Consider the following 25,970-nt stretch of genomic DNA (forward strand, 5'->3'; position numbering starts at 1 on the left):
TTGACAACAACGTATTGCCAGTTGTTTCTTCAGGGTAGTGAACTGAATGACAATGATTGCAAATGACATTCATTAATCCGAATGAATTTTCCTGGTGTATGTTTTCCTTGTGCCGTTTGAGAGGCGCGTTGTTGCATGTGTAGTATTTGGGACGTGTTGTTTTGGAGCTGTAATCGATTTGCCTGTGCTGTGTGAGAAGCCCATTGTAGCCTTCGCTGCCATTAACGTATGTCTGAGACGGGAGGTGTTTCGTTTTGAATCCGTGCCTGTTGCGATGCAGCACTTTGATTGATAGTTTGAGTAATGTGGATCTAGGATGTAGATTTGTGCATATTTGCGTTGTTGATTTGTTTCAGGGTGCACTGTTCCAATGCGATGCAGTATTTGTGCACATATGCGAAAGCAGTATGGGCCATTGCCTTTTGGTGGCCTGATATTTACTCCGGTATATGCAAAAGCAAATGAACTATTGTAGGATCTAATGCAGTTCATAAAGTTTTTACTTTTAGGTACATCGTTAGTTAGAAGCTTTAGTTGAGCTTTGCGTTTTTGGAGTCGAGACATTTTTTCTTTTAGAAATATGGATAAGTAATAAGGAGTATTGCACTCACTGTTAATATGGAGCCTTTTCTGCGGTTGAACGGTTAATAGTGCCTTATTGTAATGAGATCCACCTATGCTGCATAGCCGTCTATTTTGTTGTTTCTTTCGTGTTCGTGTGTTTGTTCCTGTTATCCTTTCCTTTTCGTTTTGTACCCGTGACCGTGTATTCATGACTTGTTTCTTTCTCAGCATGCAAAATATGGATAAGTTATAAGGAGGATCGCAGTCACTGTTAATATGTTTCCTTTTCTGCAGTTGAACGGTTAATAGTGCTTTATTGTAAGGAGATTCACCTATGCTGACACCTATGCTGTCTAGTGTGAAGGTGTTGACGTTCACTTTAGAATATGTGGCTTTGGGTGTCACTTCTTATGGATGTGTGTGTGTGTGTGTGGGGGGGGGGGGGGGGTTGAGGATTGTTGTCGCGCGAGCGTCTTCTTTCTTTTTGTGTTCCTGTGTGTTGTTGAATCCCCCTCTTTGTGTGTGTCCCGTCCCTTGCTTGTAGGGTCTGTGGGGGTGGTTTTGTGTTCTTTTTTTGTGTTCTATGGGCTTGTTGAATCCCCCTCTGGGTGTGTGTCCCGTCCGGTGCCTGTAGGGGGGGGGGGTGCCTTGCTGTTGTGCGCGAGCCTCTTTTTTTTTTTTTGGGTCTAGTTTCGTGTGCAATGTGTTTCGTGCTTTGTTTGCGTTTGAATACTTTTTTATGTGCCTTTTCCTTTTTTCTGTGCTCTTTGCGCCTCATTTCTCCATTTTTCCTGTGCTCACTCCTTTTTTCTGTGGTCTTGTCCGCCTCTCGCGGCCCCTCATCCGCCTCTCTCGCCCTCTTTTGTCCGCCTTTCTCGGCTCCTCAGCCGACTCTTGCGGACTCTTTTTGCGCCTGCGCAGTTCGTCTTTTTGCAGCTATGGCCCATTGCCGGATGTGCCTGCGTCCATCATCCGGTTTAGCATTCTCGGTTAGTAATATGGATGTGTAGCATTTTAAAGCTATTTGTTATGATTGCATGTTCCTGCTTTTTGGCAGGGTCTCAAAGACTGTCTGAGCCTTTTAAATTTTCTGAACAATTTAACCCATCAATACGGTATAAATTAGGAAAGGTAAAATCTTGGGGTGTCTGCACAGATGCCAAAACCCCAGTATTTCACACTTGTGTATTCTCCATTATATTCTATTAAACAGTCTGCAACCCAGTCCCTACATGTTGTCATCACTGGTATTATGTGAATTTCATCTTCAACTTATTCATCCATCCTTTTACTGAAAGTGCCTATTTCAATTTAAGACAGCGGGTGCAAGGTGGGAACCAAACCTTAAGATGGTGTCATCACAAGGCTCCCCCACAATCATTTACAGAAGCTGCTAATTAATCTATCACACATGCTTTGGGGAAAATGGATAAAAAATGGAATGCTATGATAAAAAATCCATGTGGATCCAGGCCAAGCTTTGAACAAAGTCTGCAGGATCAGTTAGATTACAGTGCTAACCACTGTTGAGCCTTTTAGTGTTGGATTATTTACTTCAATTCAACAGCACCGGAAATAAAAATCCATCAGCACAAACATACCAAATATAACAGGTGTGTGAACAGAGCTGGAAACAGTGCTTGGCAGCCACAGTATGTCCCAAAATAGCACTTTGCTCTGAGCGCAATGCTCATACACTCTGTCAGGGGAAAAAAAAGAGCTGTGCAACATGACACAACTAACACTTGCTGCACTTTCCCCTTCATCTTTAAGGCAGAGATAGTCAGTGTATATTAGCTTTGTGGTACACAGTCCTTGACCAACTATTTCAATGTGCAGCATCCAAGCCATGTGTTTCTCAGAGCACAGGTCACATTTCACAGGGCAAGATGTTTTTCAGAGGATGTATTTTTGTCTTGTGTCCGACTATAATGTGCCTACTTCAGAATGTGTTATTGCTTATGCTGTGATGTATCTCAGCCTTGTGTGTCTACTCGTTAGTATCAATAGTACTGAATGCAATATAAATCTCAACATGGACATTTCTACTGTAAAAACACAGCTGCTCATAAATAGAAAAGAGGTGCAATTCTGTCCACAAGCATTTTTCTTCACACAATCACCAGTTAGGGGGAAAACAAAACCCTAAACACAGTGGGTATCAAATGAAACCAAAATGTATGGATGAAAACAATTCTGAACATATAAAGAAATGGTATTCATCAAGCACAGTGACTCTTAGACAATCTGGACCACAATCCCTTAGGCTCCTTCACTGAGCACAGATAAAAATCAGAGAGCAGAGAAAGAGAAGCTTTGTTGCTGCTGGAGAGGAACTTAATAAATCCATTACAGTAATCACTTAAGGCTAAAATGGACACTGCTGGCCAGAGACTAGAAAGTTGAGACAAACTGCATCACAGTTGGAAAAGAACGTTGCAAGCAGCATGCAGAGCACAGTGGTGCAGATGTGCCGAGAATGAGGTACACAAGTCGGGAGTGCCCACAGGGTGAAGGCAAGATGTAAGATAGATCTGAAGATTCACCATAGATTAGGTCCTTACAGTGTCAGAAAAGTAAAGAGAAAACATGTTAATAAAACACAGTAAAGCAACACCTGCAAATTGAAAAGGAAATGGACACTTTTAGTGCAAAGAAGTTAAATCAAACCAAATAATTGAAAATAAAAAAAACATGACATTTATTTCAGTATGAATAAATGAAAAGGAAATTAGTAACTCTACGGTATATATTTAGTACTATGCAGAGGGTGACTTCCTAATTACATTCCTGTTTCTACTTTCCTTATTTGCATTTCCCATTCTCAATTTGTTCCTAGGACAATACCATGCCAACATCAAGATTATGGTCTGTGTATTGCCTTAGAAGAAGAACTGAAAATCAGGTTGGATCAAGAGCACTGGCAGAGATGCCTATCATAGGGTATTAAGTTTAGTTTGCTTGCTGTCAGCTTCAGATAATGTTTTATATAGAATACTCTAATCCAGAGGAGTACACCAATGTAAACGACTATGCATCCTTTCTTGGAATTACAATATATACACACTGCCAGTCAAAAGTTTGGATACAAATAGATAATTTCACAGTTTGGATATAAATTGATATCTTTTTTAATCAAAATACCATTAAACTAATTGAAAAATACAAACAAGACATTACTAGTGTTGCTAATGGCTATTACTGCTTCAAATGACTGATTAAGTTATTTTTCCACATATGACAGTAAATCCCCATTTACAGTAGCCATTTCTTCAGTGTCCTAATGGTACACTCCCTTAGCTTATCCTTAATAAGTCATGAATACATGCTGTGCGGATGGCTGGGGGTCCTGCCCAACCGGGACACCTGGAAGGAGTCTGCATGGGGGCCACGGGAACAGCTCATCCCTGTTGGGGCCCATGGCCACTGCCAGGGGGTGACCGGACAATTATGGAGCCCTGGACGGCAGCACTTCCCCTCACCAGGGAGTACTGCCGGAAGAACATCAGGAAGCACCTGGAGCACATCCGGGTGAAGTATAAGAGAGGCCGCCTCACTCCATTCGGAGAGCAGGAGTCGAGAGGCAGAGGACGGAGCTCGCGACAGAAGGAGTGGAGGCAGCAGAAGAAGTCCAAAGAGAAAGAGGAGACTGAATTGATGGTGAACTGTGCACTTTAATGTGGGTACAGGTGGAGAAGAAAATAATAAATGTGTATTTCTGGGACATTGTGAGTCGGTGTCTGTGTCTGGGTTTAAAGTCCACAATGCTAACAGGTTATTAGAGAAACCTTTGTTAATTGCATTAGCGCCACTGAAACCTGTCATGCTGTTGACTTGGTTTGGAAGGCACTGAGATTCCTAAAGTTTGGCTCTGTGTTCAAAAACAGTCAAAATGAAACACCCTTCTCACGAAACACATCAGATTTTCTTTTGCAGAATAAAGGTGATTCCATATGACAGATTGCTAAGTAACTGAAAATTTCGTACAAGTCCTTTAACCGTAAACTGGATCTAACCAGAATAGAATAAGAAAGGCCCACACAGTCAACTGCATAAAAGAATAAGGATGTCAGAGTGTGTAGTTTGAGAAACAAACTACTTACAGGTGCTCACTTGGCTTCCTCCTTAAATACATACCCAATATAAGTATAGTCTGCAACAGAAAAAAAGATGACTACAGGATTCTGATCATAATATGCTTTTTCAGTCATCTTCAATCCAATGTTTATGTTCTTTTCCCCATTTTAACCTTTTCTTTTTATTTGCCAGTGTCACATACGGCTTTTTCTTTAAAACTCTGCATCTAAGACCAATATATCAGAATCGTCTTTTCACTGTTGCAGAGGACACTGGTGTTTGGTATCTTGGGAAAAAATATACCAATTTCTATCAAAACCATGAACATTTTTGGGTGTGGTCATACTTCTGATCCTTAATGTATGTATGTATACATACAGGTGGGAAATAAAAATGTGTAATATATACTATATATTATATATATATATATATATATATATATATATATAGATATATATATATATATATATATATATATATATATATATATATATATATATATATATATATAGAGAGAGAGAGAGAGAGAGAGAGAGAGAGAGAGAGAGAGAGAGAGAGAGAGAGAGAGAGAGAGAGAGAGAGATAGATAGATAGATAGATAGATAGATAGATAGATAGATAGATAGATATATCTACACACACACATACATTGTATATATTTTCTCATCTAACAACATACCTTTTTCCCCCAATTATTTCATTTTTTATTTGTATATTTTAATGTGCACTGCTAAAAACTCAACCATGAGTCAAAATTTTCATCTAAAATTGTGCTTACCTATATGTAAAATGTTAACATTTACTTTTGTTAATCATTTACTATATTAATATTATGAATTTCATTTGCCAAAATTCATGAAAATTCAAAGGTAATATCAAATGTCTGGCACGGTGTCATTTGGACTTGAAATCACAAATATCATGCTCAAATCCTATTAATAGCTAAGTGCATAACATTGATCAAGTCCAATAAAAGCTGTAACATCCCATACCTCTAAAGCCAAGCAATTGTGAAACATTATGCTCAACGGTGTGGTGCCAATTTTATAAGTGCTGCTGTACACTGTTTTGACACAACGCCAAGGAGCCCATTCCATTAGCCACTTACTTTATATATGTCAATGCGACATTTATTTTTAATATTCTGGCCTCAGCACAACTGAACTTGAATCAAAGCATTGTTGACAGATTTAATTAAAATTACATACATATAGTCAAAAGTAATTTGCAATCATTTCAGAATTTGAAGTACCTCAAATGAAGCCATTTTCAATCTGGAGCAATAAGTTTTTGGGTTAGCTATGCAGAGATGGAGAAAAAGAAATAGAAGATATTGGCTTAAAGATATGCATATAGGACTGAAATGTTGGCTGGCAATTGGAGTTACTCCAGTGTTTTGCTAACCAATCCGTCTAAACTCCAGTAGAATTATTCGGTAAAATGTAATAAAGTACACTGCAAAAACTGTGGTTTTAATCTGCTAATACTTATTACCAGACAGCTCATTTTATCACACTGAATCTTCAAGAAGTAAATGCAGACAGAAACCATGTAAAGGTCTTAGGAGAGCCAGTTGTTGTGACTTAGTGAAGAAGAGCTCTGTTGCAATCCTTGCCAACACATAATAACTAGGAATTGGCAAAACAATATATATTTTATAGATTCAACGCCATACAGATACATCATTACAGCATCCACCAGGGCTTCACAATCTTAAACACAAGCAGAAGTTCTTCCAATAAATCATCTTTACGGTACTTATTTTATATAGCCTATTACACTGAGATTATTTCATTGAACTTTTCACGCTTTGCTTATGGTTCTCCTAAAACGCCTGAATTAATATGCCTTGTAAATGTTCAGCAAGTTTTTCCTGACCTGAATAATGCTTTAAGGGTTAATATTTTTGTTGCAAGGCAAATAAAAAGAAGTAGAAGACTGATCTTTATTTATCAACACCTAAATAAAAAGAAGCTACAGTTAGTGTTATTGGCATTGAAACCTATAATAAGTACAATTCATAAAAGGACACAATTTTATTTTAATACTCATATAATGTTAGGCAAAGTATATTAAATATGTTTCCACCTTTGTCACTAAATACAGAAAATATAAAATATTATCTGTAAGTGTGCTGCTTTCATTCTTAGCTCATCAGGCTTCAAATCTCCACAAGTGCTCACCTTGCTAGACCACTTCCTGGCTTCATCATGCAACTGCCTGGCAGCAACCATCATTGGCTGGTTGACCATTTCACCTGCTTTTTGTTCAGGGAACTCTTCATCCTTTTCTTCTGGAGGTGGAGGTCTTGGAGGAGGCACCTCTCCCTCTGGAAGTGGGGGTTTGGGTGGAGCAGGTTCATCACTCACCTGCACAGAGAATACAAGTTTATTCCCACTAAAAAAACAATGAGACCCAGCTGTCTGGCTAGAGGTAACAGAACGTTAAAGTCTAATGCATTGATTCTTAATCAGGGCATCACAAACTCCACTGCAGGTGCAATAAGCTCTTACTGACATTTTTCAACTTCCTTTTTTAATCAGTGTCATTATGAACAGAGTACATTTTAAATAAGATTTTTTTTTCATAAGTTTTAAAGAAGGTTTCTGAATGGTCTCACCATAAAGTACAGTAAGTTACACATGCAGGTAATGAAAGGTCTGGTTCCAGAGATAACACAATTTGTATAAGCAAGTCAGAAAATATCTAACCAGTAGTGCTGGACGGTATACCGGTTCATACCAAAAACTGTTTTTTATTTTTGTTATGATATGGATTTTTTGGGTTTGATACGTCAGACAGAGATGGCACACATGCAATAAAGAAACCCCACTCAGATGAACATCCATTGAATTCTGTGTTCATGTCTCCAACTACCAGATCACGAACCCAACATTTACACAATATTTAAGCTAAACCTGTGCGATACCCATTCATACATCCATTTTTTGGAGCCTCATCACACCTGCCATAAAGATCTCTACACTGAATGTACACCTGGGGACCCCTTACTGCGAGGGAACAGCACTATTGCCACACTACCATGCATGTTTAATACCTGCTTTAATGCATTTCTTCATGAAAATGATACCAAGTATTTATCTTAGCATTCTAAATTTTCAGAGAGCAGGAATATCATGAAATGAATGGATTCTGTGCGACGATCGCTGCCTGCGCCTCCTCTTAGTGCAGAGGAAGTCAGTTTAAGAAGCACATAGCGATTAACAACTGGGTCTGAGAACACTTAATACAAAGCATTTAATGTGCTACATTAACTTATGATGGGGTTTAAGAAAACCTAGTAAATTAAACAATGATTTTAGGGTGAAGTTTAGTTTACGACATTGTACTTTAATTACAAAATAAACTATGAGAATAAAGTGGAAATGTCGACTTTAATCTTGACATAAGCATTGAGATTAAAGTGAAAAAGTCAGGAATAAAGTCAACATGATGACTTTATTCTCAACATATAGTTTTTTTTTCTTCCCTGTGTCCGTATTTTTTTTTCTTCACAGTGGCCCTAATACGATTCTGTAGGACTATACCACAAATAGCATTATAAATGCAAGTTGCAGTTTTATTATTTATGTATATAGCTTAGCTTGAAGCAAGGTCCACATTAATGTAGTTTGCCTTAATGATGGTTCAGTTGGTAAAGATGTCATCACCAAGTTGCACTTGTCTTAAAGTAATAGTATTATTACTGGAAGTTGCACTATTATTTATTTTATTGTTACTATTAGTTAGTTTAAATATTATGCAGTTTAATGATGGTTAAATTGTTTAAAAAGTCACTTTAACGTGTCAGTGGACAGAGACTGTTAACATTAACAGAAAGTGTAGTTGGTTTACAAAACATATTTACTATTTATTCCTTTTCTAAGACATGTTCAGTGCAATACAACTTTTGACAAGCACCTCTGGATATTTTACTAAGTCTAAATGCCTCTTTGGATGGTTGAAAATATGTTGTCAAAATTTTAGTGTAAGTTGTTTGCAAACTTTGTTCAGTAAAAAGGTTCTATATTTTGACTGCATCTGTCATGCAATGTGACTCCTTCTCTTTATTAGTGCCACCCCCCTTGAAAACTATCACCTTGTGGGGCCATGCAAACCTGTATTAATACTTGTGTGCACATTAAAATGTTTTTTTGTACAATGTAAAATTCTCATGACAGTCGAATAGGTTATTCTTAGCCAGTAATTGCAGTGGAAAATGTGGTTAACATCCACTCACGCATGGGAAAAAAATACTGTTGAATACCGTCAAACCGGTATAATTTTGAAAAATACCGTGATATTGAATTTTGGTCATACCACCCAGCACTACTAACCAGTATATTTAAGTTTTCCATATGTGCTCCTGGTCTGTTTCTGCCAATGGAGATGTGCCCTACTATGTCCTTGTTAAGACCCTGTCTGTCTAGATGTGCCCCTCTCATATCCATCACCAGACTGGTGATGCACCTAACACCCATCCTTTAGTTTGTGTGTGGCAAGCCCACAGAATGACTCAGTGGGTTCCACAAGAGCATGTCATTAGCTACATACTCAACTACTGCAAAGGTACTGACTGGATAGTTTTGTTGGGAACAGTGTGGTAACTAGCAGCTCAAAATAATTCAGTGTTGATTCATCCAGTCTACCTACTTCTCCTCCAATGCACTTCGTCAATCAAAATACACAAATTGGCTCATGGCCCTTAGACATTTGCACCCAGCAACTATTTCCTAAGTGGCATAATTCTTATAGTTCCCTTTATGTTCTCTGAACAATTAGTCAGAAAAATACCACAAAGTGTCTAATGGTCCTGGACCTAACTTTCAGTACCAGTTATTTAAAAATCCACCATGGGTTAACTTAAAGTGAGAAAATCCTGTTGCTGTTTCAAGGCAAAATGTTGTTTGTTATTGCTATTTTATTCCACTACATTGGACGGAATTAGTTTACAAAGTAAAATAATTGATTCATGTACTGTTCGTCTTGATAGTGCAATAATGTGGCCACTGCACAGTGACTTTGGATTATCTTGTCTTGTAACATAATATATTTAAATGAGTTAGAAATGATAGTAAGAATAAATAAGAATACATTCATTCTCTGAAAGTAACAGACTGAATTTTGTGCCTGAATATACAGAAGCCATGGTCACCAACTCCTCCAACCTTAACCTTCAGCAGGCTACTTTTTTTGATTTAGCTGGCTATTTCAAATCTTGGGGAACTCCCTGTAGACTCTACTCTGCTCTTGTTGAGCTGGGCCTGATTAAGCATCCTAGATTACCCAGCCACCATAAGTTTCTAGCAAACATGGCCTCCTAGATTAGGGTAGATTCCAATACCCCTGTTGTTGGTTTTTCTAATTTAAACCATCATGTGAGTGTTTTTGGACACCATGTCTGCACCCTTCACATAGACCATTCTCCCAAAGGGAACACAAAGCAATACAAGGATCCCTGGAGCCTTTAAATCAATCTATCACCAGTATTTGTATAGTTTTAAGATATTTTATAGTTTCAGTTTTTATTTAGTTTTTGATTTTATTTTTGTTGTTTTTGTTTAGTTTTTCATGTTTTTTAATTTTTTTTTTTTGCAGTTTTCTAGTATTGTTCTTTTCTGATCTTATTTAGTCATAGTTTGACAGCAATTAGCGTTTAATTTGCGTCTCATCAAAAATGTCCACAAAGACACAGTATTAGAAGTGGAAAAACACACTTTTTTATAGTTGTCAAGTTGTGTACAATTCATGCTGTGCCTATCAACTTATAATACATCCAATTTTACTGTCTGTGACAGAACTTAAATTTAACTGTTCAAGGATTCCAGAAAAATCAAAACATACAAGGATCAATGATGTTGTTACTTTAACCTGCAATAAGTTTAAGAAAATGGTTATTTAATTTCAAAACCTTTCTTTATTTTTGAGATTCCCTTTGTGAGCATTAAGATCACTGCACACAAATACTCTTATTTTATATTTATTTTTGATACCTCCTGATGCAGACATTATGTTATCTACCCTTTTCAAAACTTTAAAAGTGTATTATTTTCATGGAATTCTAACATTGTTAACCTTTGAAATACTGTTGAAGTCACTGCTTGAACTGTATTAATAACAGTAACAGCAGAGAGAGAGATGAACTTTTTCCATGTATCTGTTGCATTTCTGCAAGTATACCATTTACATTAAAAACTGAACAACTGTTACAGCAACATCTCAGATCTTTCACTTAATAAGCAACATGCAAAACCTGGGGAGCTCCCTGTGAGCCTAACCTGAGAGTATGTGATTTAAAAGCACAAGTAGGAATAAACAGATTCTGGAAGTTGAGTGTGCTTAATAAAACACTTCTAATATTAAAAAATTATCTGAAATTACGCACAGTTCATATACATATAGGGGAATATGCTACTCTACAGACACTTACCTAGTTGGCAATCAAACCTGAGCTCATAATGCTGTGTAATAATAATAATACATTTTGTTTATGTAACACCTTTTAAATGCTCAATGTTCTTCATAAACAGTCAAAGGAATATAACAAATAAAAGCAATGATGACACTAATAACACGGAATATAAACTAATATCAAAAATTAATAAATATTTGAAAGGCAAAGTTCTAAATTAGATTAAGCAGCAGACAGGAATAAAAAAGAAAGCCATGAACAAACCGCTCAATTTTTGTACAGTTACAAGTAGGTGTATAAATGTAGATGTTATAATCACCTACAGTGGTAAGGAGCAATGAATAGGATAAGAGCAGATTTCATTATCAGTTTCACAGTCAAGCACTGGACAACATGGACCACTTAATGGCTGTTCAGTTCATATCTAACAATCCCAGCCTGACCTGGACAGTGCTACAAAGTAAACAAATCACAATTTTTTTTTTTTTTTTTTGCAATACATATCAGAATTGTAGTCTGCAATGAATGAATCCGATAGTTCCATTGCTTTATCACAGATAAGCCACATATTAAGCATGAAAATGTTAGACAAAGAAAGATTGCCGCACACCAGAGTTTACTTCAATTGAGCAGATTGGGTACATTATTCTTGTTAAAATAAACTCTGAGCAGGATGGCGTTCTTCAGAACTAACAATACTGATGAGCTCCCAAACACAGCATACCATGATCTCCTGTTAAAAACTTTGCAATACGGCGGCATTCTAAATATATTAAGTTTATTGCAATCGATAAAGCTCTGTGACACTACACTGCCCACATTGAAAATAATAATAATCTGATTAAAACTAAATGTATACATGTAACATTGGCTCAGTGGGTAACACTGACTGTATGCCATGTAGGCATTTGCCTGTGTCACTGCTCTCAGGTCAAAAAAGGAAAGCTGACCGATAGATGAAATGACCAATGAAATCCAGAGATTTAGATGCCAGCAGTGAGAGATACATGCACATGATACTTGCATCAATGCTCGTTCCTAACCAAAGTTATGACTGCATGATTTTAAGCACTATTACTTAAATACTCCAGCAACTGCATGCTCACATGTATGTTATACACAAAGACCAGCATGGTGAAAATTAAAAAATGAAATTACAAAAGTTAGTTTTTCTAATTTTCTGAAATTTTGTCATTTATTGTAGTTTTAGGTAACCTTATAAATTTTTCGTTAACGATATATTTTGTTGTAGTTTTAATTTATTAGGAATAACAGTCTATCACTTCATTGTCACAATTCTAAAAAGCCTCCTCATTCAACTATAAAATTAAAAGAAATAATTATTTTTCCCAGTTTCATTCCTACAATATTCTTCAATGCGTAAAAAGACTACTCTTCTCCAACAAGAGGTAACAAGAGCCAAAGAATTACTGGTTAATACACATATTAAGAACCACTGTCCTAGATGGATATAATAGTTAAAACATTCTGAGGCAACAGTTATATCAGAAATGACCTTGCTGTGATTCAGTGACATATGTTTAATTAAAGTGCAAAATAACTCACATGAAGCTGATCAAGGTCAGGTGGAGGCGGGGGGAAGTCTGGCTCTTGGGGCTGGAAGGCCTCCCGTACTTTAGCTACAGCTCCCAGAATTCTGTATCCAGATTCCAAGAAATTTTTTTGGAGGCCTACACAAAGCAAGGAAAGCATGTCAGATGTTCCTTCTACACAGCTGCAACACTTCATTAAGATATAAAAAGCAACATAACTGAAAAGTACAATGCATAGTAGAGGTCAAAATTGTTCATTTTCTAAGTGTTTTTTTAGCAATATCTACAAATACACAAAAAACTAGGTGTGCTGCAAAAAAAAATACAAAGAAAAAAATTATAAAATTTATGTATACATATATGTAAATATAAATATAAATAATATAGTCTATACTGAATACTTTAATTTACAAAAAAAATGCTTTAAAATATGCTTTAAATATGTGGTTACATATAGTGATATCCATCTTTCCCTTACCTGGGTCTTGGATATTCCCTGCTACTGCTTTGGCATCCATTACCATGGGGGAAATAGTTTTGCTCAGTTCATCTGACGCAGCCTTCACCACTTCACGAAATTTAGGATCTTCTGAATTCTCAACTTCACGTTTAGCAACAAGCAGGATTCGGTTAGCCCGTCGGGCAATGCTAGTAGCCCCAGCAACAAGCATCTGTGGTTGAACATTGGCCATGGCCACTCTACATTTATCAATGTCTTTCTTAATGGCTTCTTCAGAGGCATCCAGCAAGGATTTTGTATCAATGGCTTCATCAACCAAACCTTTATGAAAGAAAGAGAATTCTTCTAATATCCAACAATGTAAGAAAAAAACTTCACATTAAATTGCATATTTTAGACATTTTAAGATTATTCAGAATTGAAAAAAAACAAAAATAAAGATTGCAGTTCTGACAGCACAAATGTCAAAGCTTCTCATCACAGTAAATTGTAAGCTATTTTCTTTGTTAATGTCTATAAGAGTTTAAAATGCATAATATATTAACCACAGAAACTGCATCTCAAAATATAATAAATCATTTGGTATTGACAGATTTAGCAATAGGAACCATCAAAATTAGGCAAAAAACCGAAGACACATTTGAAAAACTTGATCTTAAACACACAATTAAAATGGAAGTTTTGAAAATTTGTTAAGCAGTTTTTTTTTTTGTTTTTTTTGGAAGACTGAAGTAAATTCTTTGCATTAAACTTATATTTGTAATGTTTTGATTTTCATTAAGACAAAAACAACTCAGTAACAACAATAATAATAATAATGAGGAATGAAGCTGGTGGCCCAAAACAACATAAGTTACATTTCTGCAATTTGCAAAAGCTCCTCAGAGGCTAGCAAAGAACTGTTCTTTTGAGAAATACAGCCACTGTTGCATAAATGATGTGCCAGCAGAGCACCACTTTTTACCCAAATCAAAAGAAAGGCAAGACACATAAAGTAACTTTGCAAATTAACTGAGCCATCAAATTGTTCCCTTTTACATTTTCTTTTTAGAAAAAGAGCTGCAGTCTGCATAGCTGACTGAAACCTGCCAGGTACACAGTAATAATAATAATAATATCTTTCACCAACGTAACATATGAGACACAAACATGCCACAACGTTAAACATTCAAAACAATACATTGACTTTAACACAAGGCTTTGAATTTATTGTTTAATTAAAAAAGTCAGTGTCCCAAATCGACTTATACTGTATTAAAGTTCACCATCAAACTTGACAACTAGTATTATCCGTGGTTTACTGCCATCTGCAAACTGATTGATAATAAACCTCATATTTGCTCCTTGCTCCCTAAAAAGTTCTCTAAAGTCAGCTTCTCGTTGGCTTATGATTAAAAAAAAAAAAAAAACCAACATATTGTGCATGGAGTGGAGTACAGTATGCAGTACATTAACAAGGATACTTTAAGCACCAATGAGGTATGTTAAAAAGACGATTAAATTTTGCGATTATATACCGAGTATGTCAATTTATTTAATAAACCTAAAATAAGTGTATATGTTTATGGGGCTGCTTTGGGAAAATTAGGATTTTGCCCTCATCATGACTATTGAATTCCGGCTAGATATGACTGGTCAAGTACAGATCCATCTTTAGGAATAACCTGTAGCAAGGTTTAGACTTAAACAGATCTGGTACACACTTGTGAGCTCAGTTTAACCAGTGTAACTTTTCTCTAGCATCACTCTTGGACTGGGGCATGGAGAATAATTTAGAAACTTATAAAAGCAATACAATTAAAATATTTACTAGCTGTACTACCCATCTAAGATGGGTTGAAATCTAAATAATTAACCACAGACCTCATCATTAAAGTTTTTAGTGCACCATTTATTGGACTGTATTTTGTAATGCATGTAAGTGATACAATTAAAAATGTAGTGCATTTTAACAAATTTTGCATCACAAACATTTGTAGCAATAAAATACATTACTACAAATGGTTGTGATCATCATCTGTTGGAAAGGCAGCGAGACTGCAACCGAAATGACGCAGATACATAGATACTTACCCTTTTATTAAGGTGGGTTTTTCATTATACACTTCATTTTTCTTTATTTTTATTGTTTTGGGATATATGGCTTCCTGACTTTAGGTGCCACTGGTGTTAATTAAATACTGATTTCTCATTGAGTATTATTTCAATACTAAGCTTTTCACTGTTCAGCATGTTTTATTTAGAAATATATAATTGTTCTTAGATTTGTTTAGCAATACAAGAATATGGGAGAATAAACGAAACACCTAAGATACCGAGGTTTGTGTTTTGCAAAACACTTTTTACTTCTTGATCTATATAATTCACTATATTTTGTTAAAGCAGGAGAGTTCTGAAAAATTATTACACAATGTTTTGTTGATTTTTCAGATACATTCATAAAAATATTACATTTTGGAGAATATAATTTGAACAAAATCTGCTGCTTGTGTACATTGTTAAAAATTAGATAAGCAGCGAAACCGAACATATTCACACAACCATACAATAAGTGCTCTTTACAGCTGAACTTTTATGAATTCAACTTTTGGAGGGGATACAGCTAATTTGTGATATTAATTTAGGCATTGATTTATTACTAAGAATTGAGCGGAAAAAATAAAAGGCACAGGTCTTCCTCAAGACAATGATTATAAATGTTTCAATAAGGTAACTGATGCTAGAGTGAAGCCTAGTGGCAAGGTTTGGTAATGCAGTTAAATAAAATATCTTGTCCATCATTGCAATGAGAAGTGCAGCAAAATGACACTTTTATTGGCTAACTGAACAGATTACAACAGGCAAGCCATCACCTTGCCCGCTATTGTAAAGTTACACTCATTTCATTGCCAGTGCTATGAAATCATTATGAGCTGAAAAAAATAGTATCCCTACTGTAAAATGATTTTAGATTGTGACAATTGAACACACTGTATATCTAAGACTATCAAAGGCTTAAAAAATAAAAAATAAATAAAAAGATCCACAAATATTTTGTTACCAGTCATTTTTTCAACATTGTCAATCCACTGATTCTTCATGGTTTCAAAATGTTCATAGGCTGCCTGATTGCCAGGATTCCTCAGGAGAATACGGGCAGCAGAGACAACCTGTCAAGGAATTTAACATATTAAGAGCCACAATAGAGCTAAACTAATTGTCAAAATATCAAGCTAAGATTAAGAAATGCTACTTTGTAATCTACTGAGAAAACATGCAATATAAGAAAATGCATCAAAACAGTGTATTTATTTTTATCCAATTATATAAACACACACATTCAACTTTTCTTTTATATAAAGTTCTTCTCTTCTAGTGTTAACTGTATATATACTTTTAGTAAATATTGTATATTTTTATATATATTTACATACATATACATACAGTACATACATATATACAGACACACACACACACTTGTAAACTCACTGGCCAATTTCTTAAAAAACGCAGCCACCCCGCTCCTCCAAACTACCAACTAATTGGCAACAACACAATATACAAAATATAGCATGCACAGATTGTCAAGTGGTTTAGTTACTTCGTCAAACATATCTAATGGACCAAGCAACCTTGATTTTAAGTGTGATAGTTGCTGCCAGCCACAGAAAAAAAAACCTCAGAAAAGGCTGACACAGTTTGCAGAGTTTTTGGAGAATGGTCCGATAAACAAAAATATCACAATGAGGGGTCATTTTGTGGGTATAAACACCTTGTAAACGACTTGATATCAGAGGACAACTGTCAGACTTGCTAAAGCTAAAAAAAGGAAAAATACCACACAGGACAAATAAATAAAAGATCAGCTCTTTACAAAAATGGTGTGCAGAGGAACATCTCTGCATACACAGTATGCTGAACCTTAAAGCAAATGGGCAGCTCATAGACCATACTGGGATTCACTTTTTCTGTCCGCTTGGAATAGTGCAGGCTGGTGGTTTATTGTAATAATTTAAGGAATGTTTTTGTAGCAGACAATAGGCCTCTTCCTACCAACCAAGTGCCATATAAATGGAATGGTGGACCGAAGTATTGCCAATGACCATGTGTATCCCTTTATGGCCACAGTTCCTCTTTTTCAATCAGATACTTCAGGCAGGATAATGCACCATTCACAAAGCAGTCATTATCTCAAGGTGGCTCTGCATATACAGTAATATTGTTTACTCTAATGGCATGCACAATCCCTATATCTCAATGCAATAGAGCATGTTTTGTATGGAGTACAATGTGTGACCAAAAACTATGCAAGACTGTGTAAGGCTATCAATTCCTAAAGAATACTTCTGGCATCTTGATGAATTGATGCCTCTTGAGGCAGAAAGGGATTCCTTATAAAGTTGCCACATATGCACTGCACAAATATGTGCATATAATATACTGTACAACTGGAATACTTACAAGTGTCCTATTCAGATCACCCATCAAGTCAGTGAGAGTAAACTTCCAATATCTAGTACATGGTCCCAATATCTGCCTACCACTGTAGTTCCATTCACTGTTGCTGTATCTTTAATCACCAGTAGGTAAGGTATCTTAGATTCTCATACAATGTTAAAAATAAAAATGTATTTTATCTAAGATTTTGGTTACCTGAGGTACTTATCTGTTATTTATAACTGACAATTCTGAATCTTGGGTATCTGGAGCTACTCCAGTCCCACTAAAATATCTGTTTTGCACTTACTCTGTGAAACACTCAATATTGAATCCATTTTTAAAGGAAACATAGGAAAAACAGTCAATGCCAGTTATTACAGTGCAAGGCTGAAACCAAACCTAAAGTATACAAACATAATCAACTGGCACACTTCAAAATAAGCACCCCCATTAATAGTAACAAACCTGATTTTGAACAGAAACAGTCTGTAGAGTACAGGACATTTTAGGACAATTTAAAGCTAAAATTTAGATGTTTCATTTTAATTAAAGCAGAAAAGGACACTAAACTTATTTAAAAGGTACAACTAGGCTTTACTGACCTGTGGTGTTAATTCTCTGGCAGATTTCACCGTTGCCTGGATCCCCTCCACTGTACTTTTATTGGCAGTTCCTACAGCTGCTGCTTTCTCTGCTGTAGCTCCAAGCTTAGCTGCATGATTCTCAAAGTTGGCAGCCCGCTCATTAAACACCTCGAAAAAGAGATTGTCATATTTTTTATAACATTTTCCACATTATAAGGTCATGAAATGTGAAAGTGAAATGAACAGGGAAAAACATCCGCTAATCTTCCTAATTATGATAATCACAACTGAACACGTACATTTTTAAGGCAATAATCATCTCAAAATGTCCATTCCATGCTTCACCTATCTTAGTTTAAGCTATGACATTAAACACATTATATTTTAGTCATTCCTTATGCCATTTTTGTTCTTTGAAAACATGCTCTATGATATGCTTTATTAAATATGTATTACTGCATTTTTTGAATAGATAACTTTGTGCCATATTTAGATTTCAACTTAAGAAATCTATTCAAGATTTACTTCAATTAAAGTCAATTGCTTTGTCTTAGAAAAATAATTCACATTTATTATTTATATGTCTTTGCTAACTGTAGAGGCAATAGGAACCAATAGAAGAATAATCAACACAACAGCTTTACTGGAGAAAGGCATCAAGGAGCCACTGTAGGTTGACAAGAATTTCTGTTCAGTTAATCAAAGACCCTTTCTTTTCTTTGACAAAGAGAACAAGGTTCTTAACTCTATCCAAAATCTGTTCACTACCTAATTTTTTGTGAAAAGTGGCATACCTCCAAAACATCATCTATTACCTTTATTTATATTTTTCCATCCCCCTGCTCAACATTAACAGAGCTTAGAAAATGGTATGGTATAGTACATTTTTTCACAGAGCAACAACTGACCTCTTCCCTGTTTGGAGCATCAGGGGGCGCTGTTGCTGCCACAGCCAGCAATTTAATTGGAGTGGTAGTATCACTGAAGATATCGGAAACCTCTTGAGTCATTGCTTCCTGCATCTTTGATTTCAAATCCTACCAAGATATCAGGCAGAAAAAGTTTATTTTTTGATAGTTTAATACAGATCTGCACTTGATTTAAATCACAGAATATAATTAAATATAATTGATAATGGAGAAACACTTTGTTTGGTCATTACAATAAACTAAGGTGTATTTCTTTAATGTTCTGACTGACAAACTATGCTGCTTGTATAGCATTTGTCAAGGCCATACACATCCTTGTGTAAAAGACCATGGATTTTTAGAAACTCCTCTGAAACAAAGCAGTGTCATTCAAAACATCCTGTCCCAAACATCCTTGAACAATAAAATCTAAAAATCTAAAATCTAAAAATTCTGTTAACATACTGTAGGTGTTTTAATAATTCCAATAAACAGATTTCTCAAAAGTTTTTTCAAATTGTATTTTCTTAACCTGGACTCACATACTGTAATTAGGTGAGAAAAAAAGGAGCATTGTTTCTAATAGACAATGCATTTGCACAGAAAATTATGATTAACAAAGGCAAATTTTCAAAAAACGACTTAGTACTAAACTGTATTTTCTAAACATAAAGACCCAAAAATCAGCAGCATCCACCACACACTGGAGGGACATCAGTCCATCACAGAGGGCACTTATTGTATGTGCACACCAAGGTTTACTCATACATGGTCAATTTATGGATGTCAAATAAACTAACAAATTTATTTTGGATGAGAGAATGATTTTGGTGTGCCAGGTGAAAACACACATAGAAAAGGAAAGCATTTGAAAACTTCAAACATATTCAATCAGGAATCAAAATCAACCACCACCCCCACCATGCTACCGGGATATTAACATAGGTACTGATGTGCTCAAGTCATCCTTGCAAAGGAAGGAGACACAGCTGAGAATTTTTGTATTCTGTAGTGTGAGAGATAATTAAAAATACATTTTATACATTTTGCTCCTAAAAGCTTTGTTTTGGTTGTTGCTAAGGAGCCATGCCAGAATTTTAAAGCTGTTTTCACCTTTATAAGGTTTTTTTGTTGTTTTTTTTTTTTTTGCCCTCACAGGAGTAAAATCAGTAGAATTTTTGGGGGAGTGTTTGGAAAAGTTACTTGTTAGTTGTATTTATTTATTTAAACTACTGTCTGCCAAGCAGGGCAGTAAGCAGCAGCAGTTGACACGGGCGTCCTTTAGATGTTTTAAGTTGTTTATAATTGTGTCTTTTATTTATTTATTTATTGTTTGTTCAGTGTCCTCGAGTTCTCTGAAAGGCGCCTTGTATAAATAAAATGTATTATTATTATTATTATTTAGAGAGAGACATAGTGTGCACCCCCTAAACTGGTGCAGAAATAAATTCCAGACCAAAAAGGTGGAGAGAGATGGTCACAGTCACAAGGTGCAAGGTAAAGGGTGAACACTGTCTGGGGGCTTCAACCCCAGAATTGGAAATGTCAAACTGTTTTCAGGTCCTTGTGGAGCTGGATGGTTTCTCTGAAGATTCTGAGATGGTAGGCAGATATAAAGAGTCCCAACGGGACACTTCAAAACCAGTTCCTACAAAGACAGAGGTAGTGATAGTGGGAAACTCAATCATTAGTGGGATTGAAGCACAGGTTTACTCCAGAGACAAAGTCTAACACGGTGTGTTGCCTTCTGGGTGCACAGTTGGTAGACCTCCCTAGCAGAGTTGATAGGTTCTTTGCCACAGCAGGGGTGGACCCAGTGGTCACTGTCCATGTTGGAACAAATGACATACACAAGGGTAGTCAGTCATTTCTGCAATCCAAATTTAAAGAAAATGCCGGGCTTAGGAGCAGAACTGACAAGGTAGTCTTCTCTGAAGTTCTGCCTGTGCCATGTGCCACTTCAGGTAAGACTGAGGAGATTAGAAGGCTTAATAAATGGCTCAAGTATTGGTGTAGGGTAGAAGGGTATGAGTTTATGGGGCATTGGGACTCCTTTAAGAACAGATGGGATCTGTTCCACAGGGGTGGTTACATCTGAACCAGAGGGGCACCAATGTGTTGGGGAGGCGTATAAGTAGGTTAGTTGAGGATTGTTTAAACTAGGGTATGGGGGAGAGGGGGCAGGAAGTTTAGGACAGGCCAGGTTTAGAATTGTACAAAAAGGAACAAACAATAATATAAAAAAAAATTCTAACCCAACATTTAAATACAAAAGTAAAAATGAGTAACACATTAAAAATATCTTGCCACAATGCATGAAGTATCTAAAATAAAACTGATGAGTAGGAGTTGTATGTACCAGAGCATAATTATAATATTATAACAATAATGGAAACCTGACTAAATAACAAAGATAGGGATAAGTATAACATAGATGGATACATATTTTTAGGAAAGATAGACTGAATAGAAAAGGAGATGGGGTTACTGTTTATGTCAAACAGAATTTAAAAGCAAGTACTCTTCATTTGGACGATGAGTCCCATCTTAGCAAGGACATGTGGCAATAGGGAAAGAGGCCTTATTTTGGGAGTGTGTTATAGACTGCCCAATGCAGACAATAATTTCAATGCACATATTTTTGGTAATATTAAAAAGGCAAGTTTACAGGAGGATATTATAAGCATGGGGGACTTTAACTGGGATAACCATGAAAACAGCAGAGAACAAGGAGTTTTTAGATGTAATCAGTGACTTTTTTTTTTAAACACAGTATGTTAAAGCACCAATGCGGGGTGAAGCCTGACTCAATTTAGCGTATTGTAATAATCAGGACAGAACTAAGGGTGTAGATGTGACTGAACCAGTGTTTTGGAAGTGTGTGGTTGCCAAAACTAACACTGTTAAGCTTAACTTTAGTAGAGCAAATTTTGAGCAGATCTATGGAAGAGAGACTGGAATAAACTTAAGTGTGGAGACAGTCAAGGAGCAGTGGAACAGGTTTAAAAATGGTTTACATATAATGCAGTGCAGATGCATATCTAAATTTGGAATTAGTAGGAAACTTAAAAACTCTGCAGTGGGTTAATAAAGTGTTGAAAAAGAGGCTGCAATTGAAAACACAGCTGTATAAAGCATTTTTCTGAGGTCTTCACATGAGGAAGTAGATAACCTCCCACTGGTAAAAGGGACTACTAAGGAGGTACCGAGTGATTTGGAAATTGTAGAGGGAGAAGTACTGCTCAGATTAAATACGCTGAAATCAAACTAATCACCAGGACCAGATAATATTTACACTCAAGTTCTCTAGGAGGTTAGCGAGTACATATATAAACCTTTCATGCATACTTTTAGGAAGTCACTGCGCACTGGAGAAATTACAAAAAAGACAGGAAAATTGCAAATATTACCCGTTATATAAAAAGGGTGACTAGGCATATCCAAGTAACTATAATGGTGTAAGCTTAAGGTACATCACAGGTAAAGTAATGGAAGGAATTATTAAGATTAAGTAACACAAGAACAGCAGTTTTACTGAATAGTCAACATGGTTTCAGAAGAAGGAGGTCATGTTTTACCAACATGCTGGAATTCAGTGATGAAGCAACAAAAGGATATGATCAAAGTGGAGCATATGATATTATTTATCTGGACTTTCATAAAGCATTTGATAGGGTGCCACATGAGAGTCTGGGCATTAAACTAAAAGAAGTGGCATTTCAGGGAATGGTCTGTAGATTGGTGCAAAATTGGCTCAGACACAGGAAGCAGAGGGTAATGGTGCAAGGAACCCAATCAGAATTGGCTGATGTTAACACTAGAATTACCAGAGTCTATGAAAAAACTTGTAGATCCGGCCCACCTTAAAACCATTTGCACGTCTCCGCCAGCGTCCTTTGTCCTCTAAATGTGCCAATAAAAACAAGCTACAAGCAGCCGGCTATTCCATCCCCCCACCGACTTGGAACGAGCACGAGCATCTCCCAGCTCATGCCTTGATTGATTATCTGGGAGTGAAGTGGAGTTTTAGAGTGGAAATAATAGATCGTTATTTGGAACACACGCATTTCATGTGTGTTCCGTTTCTACAGTAATCTGTGTAAACACATCGTTAAAACAGAAACTTTTTCATATTTTAGTAATAAATGTTACAAAATGTAGGCATAAACTATAGAATGTGTGAAGCATGAAGTCCAAACATCAAATAAACACTTTCACAAAAGGTTCAAGAACAATACAACAGCTTCCGCGGCGTAGCGGTAAGATTTGCTGTCTCAGAGCACAGCAGGCTTACTGTCCCTCATCGACCTGAGTTCGATTCCCCGTTGAGGAGAAAGTGTTTTTTTCTTCTTTTTCTTTTTAACCTCAAATGGACATAAAATTTATAAATTGGTATGCACTGTCAGTTAATGACATTGTTATATTTTAATGTGGGATGCTCCTTTTAAAATATTTTTTAACAATTGAGACTGTAATTAACATGAACAAGTATCCTTATAACTGTTATTTTTAAGATCCATAACATACAGACAGACAGAGCACTGCGTAATAGAGAGACAGATAGGCAGAAAAGTCACTAGATATATAAATAAACAGGGAAGGCACATGTACTGAAAGAAAAAAAAAGATCAACATCTGCGTTGATCCTGCTGCACTGAATAAGCTGATGTGCTGTAACATTCCCTCCCCCTCCCCCCCCAATCTGACTGTAAGTAACGGCGCAAGTACAGACGCAAACTAAGTGTACGTGTGTACTGTATAATATTAACAAAAAGAGCAGCTCACTACTGAAAATGGCAAATATAGGAGTGAGTGGGGATCAAACTGGGGACTCTTGATCACACTTGGTTTGCATCTGTACTTGCTCTCTTACTTAGAGTCAGATTGGGGGAGGGGGATGTTACAGCGCGTGAGCTTATTCAGTGCTGCAGGATCAATGCACATGTTCATCTTTTTTTTCTTTCAGTAATAGCGCCAGCATAAATCCACAACCGATCTGACGCTGTTCGTTTTCAAATAAATACTGCATTAGTGCGATGATGTTTTCACATATATTGTCTCTTTTTTTCAGGTGTGTAATAGAAACCACAGCGTAGAGAGAAGCGTGTACATTGTAACAGGTACACACGTTGTAAATGTAGGAAAGACGATCCTTGCGTGTGTGTGTGTGAACTGTTAAAATTTGAATCTGATGATTGCATATAGCGCTGAAGTTACTGCTCTGTACTATTCTATCCTCTGCATGTCCTGGAGTACATAAGAAACAGCATACAGCAACATGTGGGGACTGGCAAGATCGGGAAAAAAAAACACGCGGTCACTGATTACAAACCGCAAGATGTTATGCGAATGAATATGAATAATATAAATAATGTTGCATCCGTGCCACAAGTTTTCCGAAATGTACTATACAGGTCAAAAAACGAATAATTCCAAATATCATATATACCTGTGTTTTGTTTTTTTTTTGTTTTTTTTTTGACATCATACACCATAAGGTGCACACTAATTCAGCATGAGCAGGAACACTCAATAAAACTGAACAAAAAAAAATCAAGGGACGGTGAGATACGAAGAAGACAGCTTCGCCAGCGTTTGTGTGTCAGCTTTAATCCCTCCAGATGAGAGAATGTCCAGTTCTATTGTCTCAAAACACCACTCACATCTCCAGTTATTCCGTTTCAAATAAAAAATAACAGCGTCAGATCCCTGGGTGGGGGGGTGGTAGTATGTATCGTGATTTAGAGAGAATAAAAGTTAAAAAAACGTTAACTTTTACAAGTCCTATAAATGCACACCATGTGTTACAGACGCAAACCAAACGTATGTGTGTATTGTATAAAATTAAAAAAAAGAGCAGCTCACTACTGAAAACGGCAAATATAGGAGTGAGTGGAGATCGAACCGGGGACTCTTGATTACAAGTCAGCAAATCTTACCGCTATGCCACTGAAGCTGTTGTCTCTTCCTTGAACCTTTTGTGAAAGTGTTTACTTGATCTTTGGACTTCAGGATTCATACATTATATAGTTTATGCCTACATTTTGTCATTTACTACTAAAATATGAAAAACGTTTCTGTTTTAAAAATGTGTTTACACAGATTACTGTAGAAATTAAATGAAATGTGTGTGTTCCAAATAGCGATCTATTATTTCCACTCTAAAACTCCAGCAGTTCAGTCACTCCCAGATAATCAAACAAGGCATGAGCTGGGAAAACTTAGTTAACGTTCTGCAACGGTGGGGGATGGAATAGCTGGCTGCTTGCTGCTCGTCTTAATCAGCACATTTAGAAGACAAAAGACGCTGGCGGAGAGGTGAGAACAGTTTTAAAGTGGGCCGGATCTACGAGTTTTTTCGTAGACTCTGGTAATTCTAGTGTTAAGAGTGGTATTCCTCAGGGGTCAATGCTAGGGCCGCTGCTATTTTTAAAATACAGTGGAACCTCGGTTTGCAAGTAACTTGGTTTACGAGTGTTTTGCAAGATGAGCTAAAATTTTTAATAAATTTTGACTTGATAAACGAGCGAGGTCTTGCAATATGAGTAGTATATATACACTTTGTTGGCTGAACATCACGTGATCACAACTGAGCTGACGGTTCTTCTCTCGCTGCAGGATTGTGGGCAATCGTCTCCTATTCTCCATCTGAGTCGGCGTGTCTCACTCATATAGTCAACATCCGTATGAGCGTATACTGTTTACTACAGCATTGTGTGTGTGTGTGTGTGTGTGCACGTGTGTGCTGTGACGTGCGAGTACCCGTCTTGCACCACAAAACATGAAGCTGAGTCTCAGTACTTTAGCAACACCAGCTTTATTCAGCTTGAAACAGCAACAGCGCAGTTGTTTATTGTAGTAGGATCTGCCACTCTCCTATACACAGACACAGCAGTCAGGCAGGATCATGGCCAAGTAGTACTGTGCCATGCGCATTTATAATGTTCCTTGTATCACCCATCAACAGCAGGCACTTATAGCATGTCCGCGATC

At 36.5% G+C, this 25,970-nt stretch overlaps 1 protein-coding gene across 2 annotated transcripts in view; it reads right to left on the reverse strand.

Moving 5' to 3' along the window:
• Nucleotides 1-25,970, reverse strand: part of vcla (vinculin a) — a 187,622-nt gene that overhangs the window by 16,480 nt on the left and 145,172 nt on the right. For both annotated transcript variants that reach the window (XM_051922957.1, XM_051922958.1), the window contains exons 13-18: nucleotides 18,978-19,106; nucleotides 18,088-18,237; nucleotides 16,107-16,215; nucleotides 13,085-13,387; nucleotides 12,620-12,744; nucleotides 6,825-7,010 (exon numbers count right to left, since the gene is read on the reverse strand). In XM_051922957.1, the coding sequence (XP_051778917.1) occupies nucleotides 6,825-7,010; nucleotides 12,620-12,744; nucleotides 13,085-13,387; nucleotides 16,107-16,215; nucleotides 18,088-18,237; nucleotides 18,978-19,106 (1,002 nt within the window). The remainder of the gene's footprint in view (nucleotides 1-6,824; nucleotides 7,011-12,619; nucleotides 12,745-13,084; nucleotides 13,388-16,106; nucleotides 16,216-18,087; nucleotides 18,238-18,977; nucleotides 19,107-25,970) is intronic.

This window comes from Erpetoichthys calabaricus, chromosome 2, assembly GCF_900747795.2.
Source record: "Erpetoichthys calabaricus chromosome 2, fErpCal1.3, whole genome shotgun sequence".
Lineage (NCBI taxonomy): Eukaryota > Metazoa > Chordata > Cladistia > Polypteriformes > Polypteridae > Erpetoichthys > Erpetoichthys calabaricus.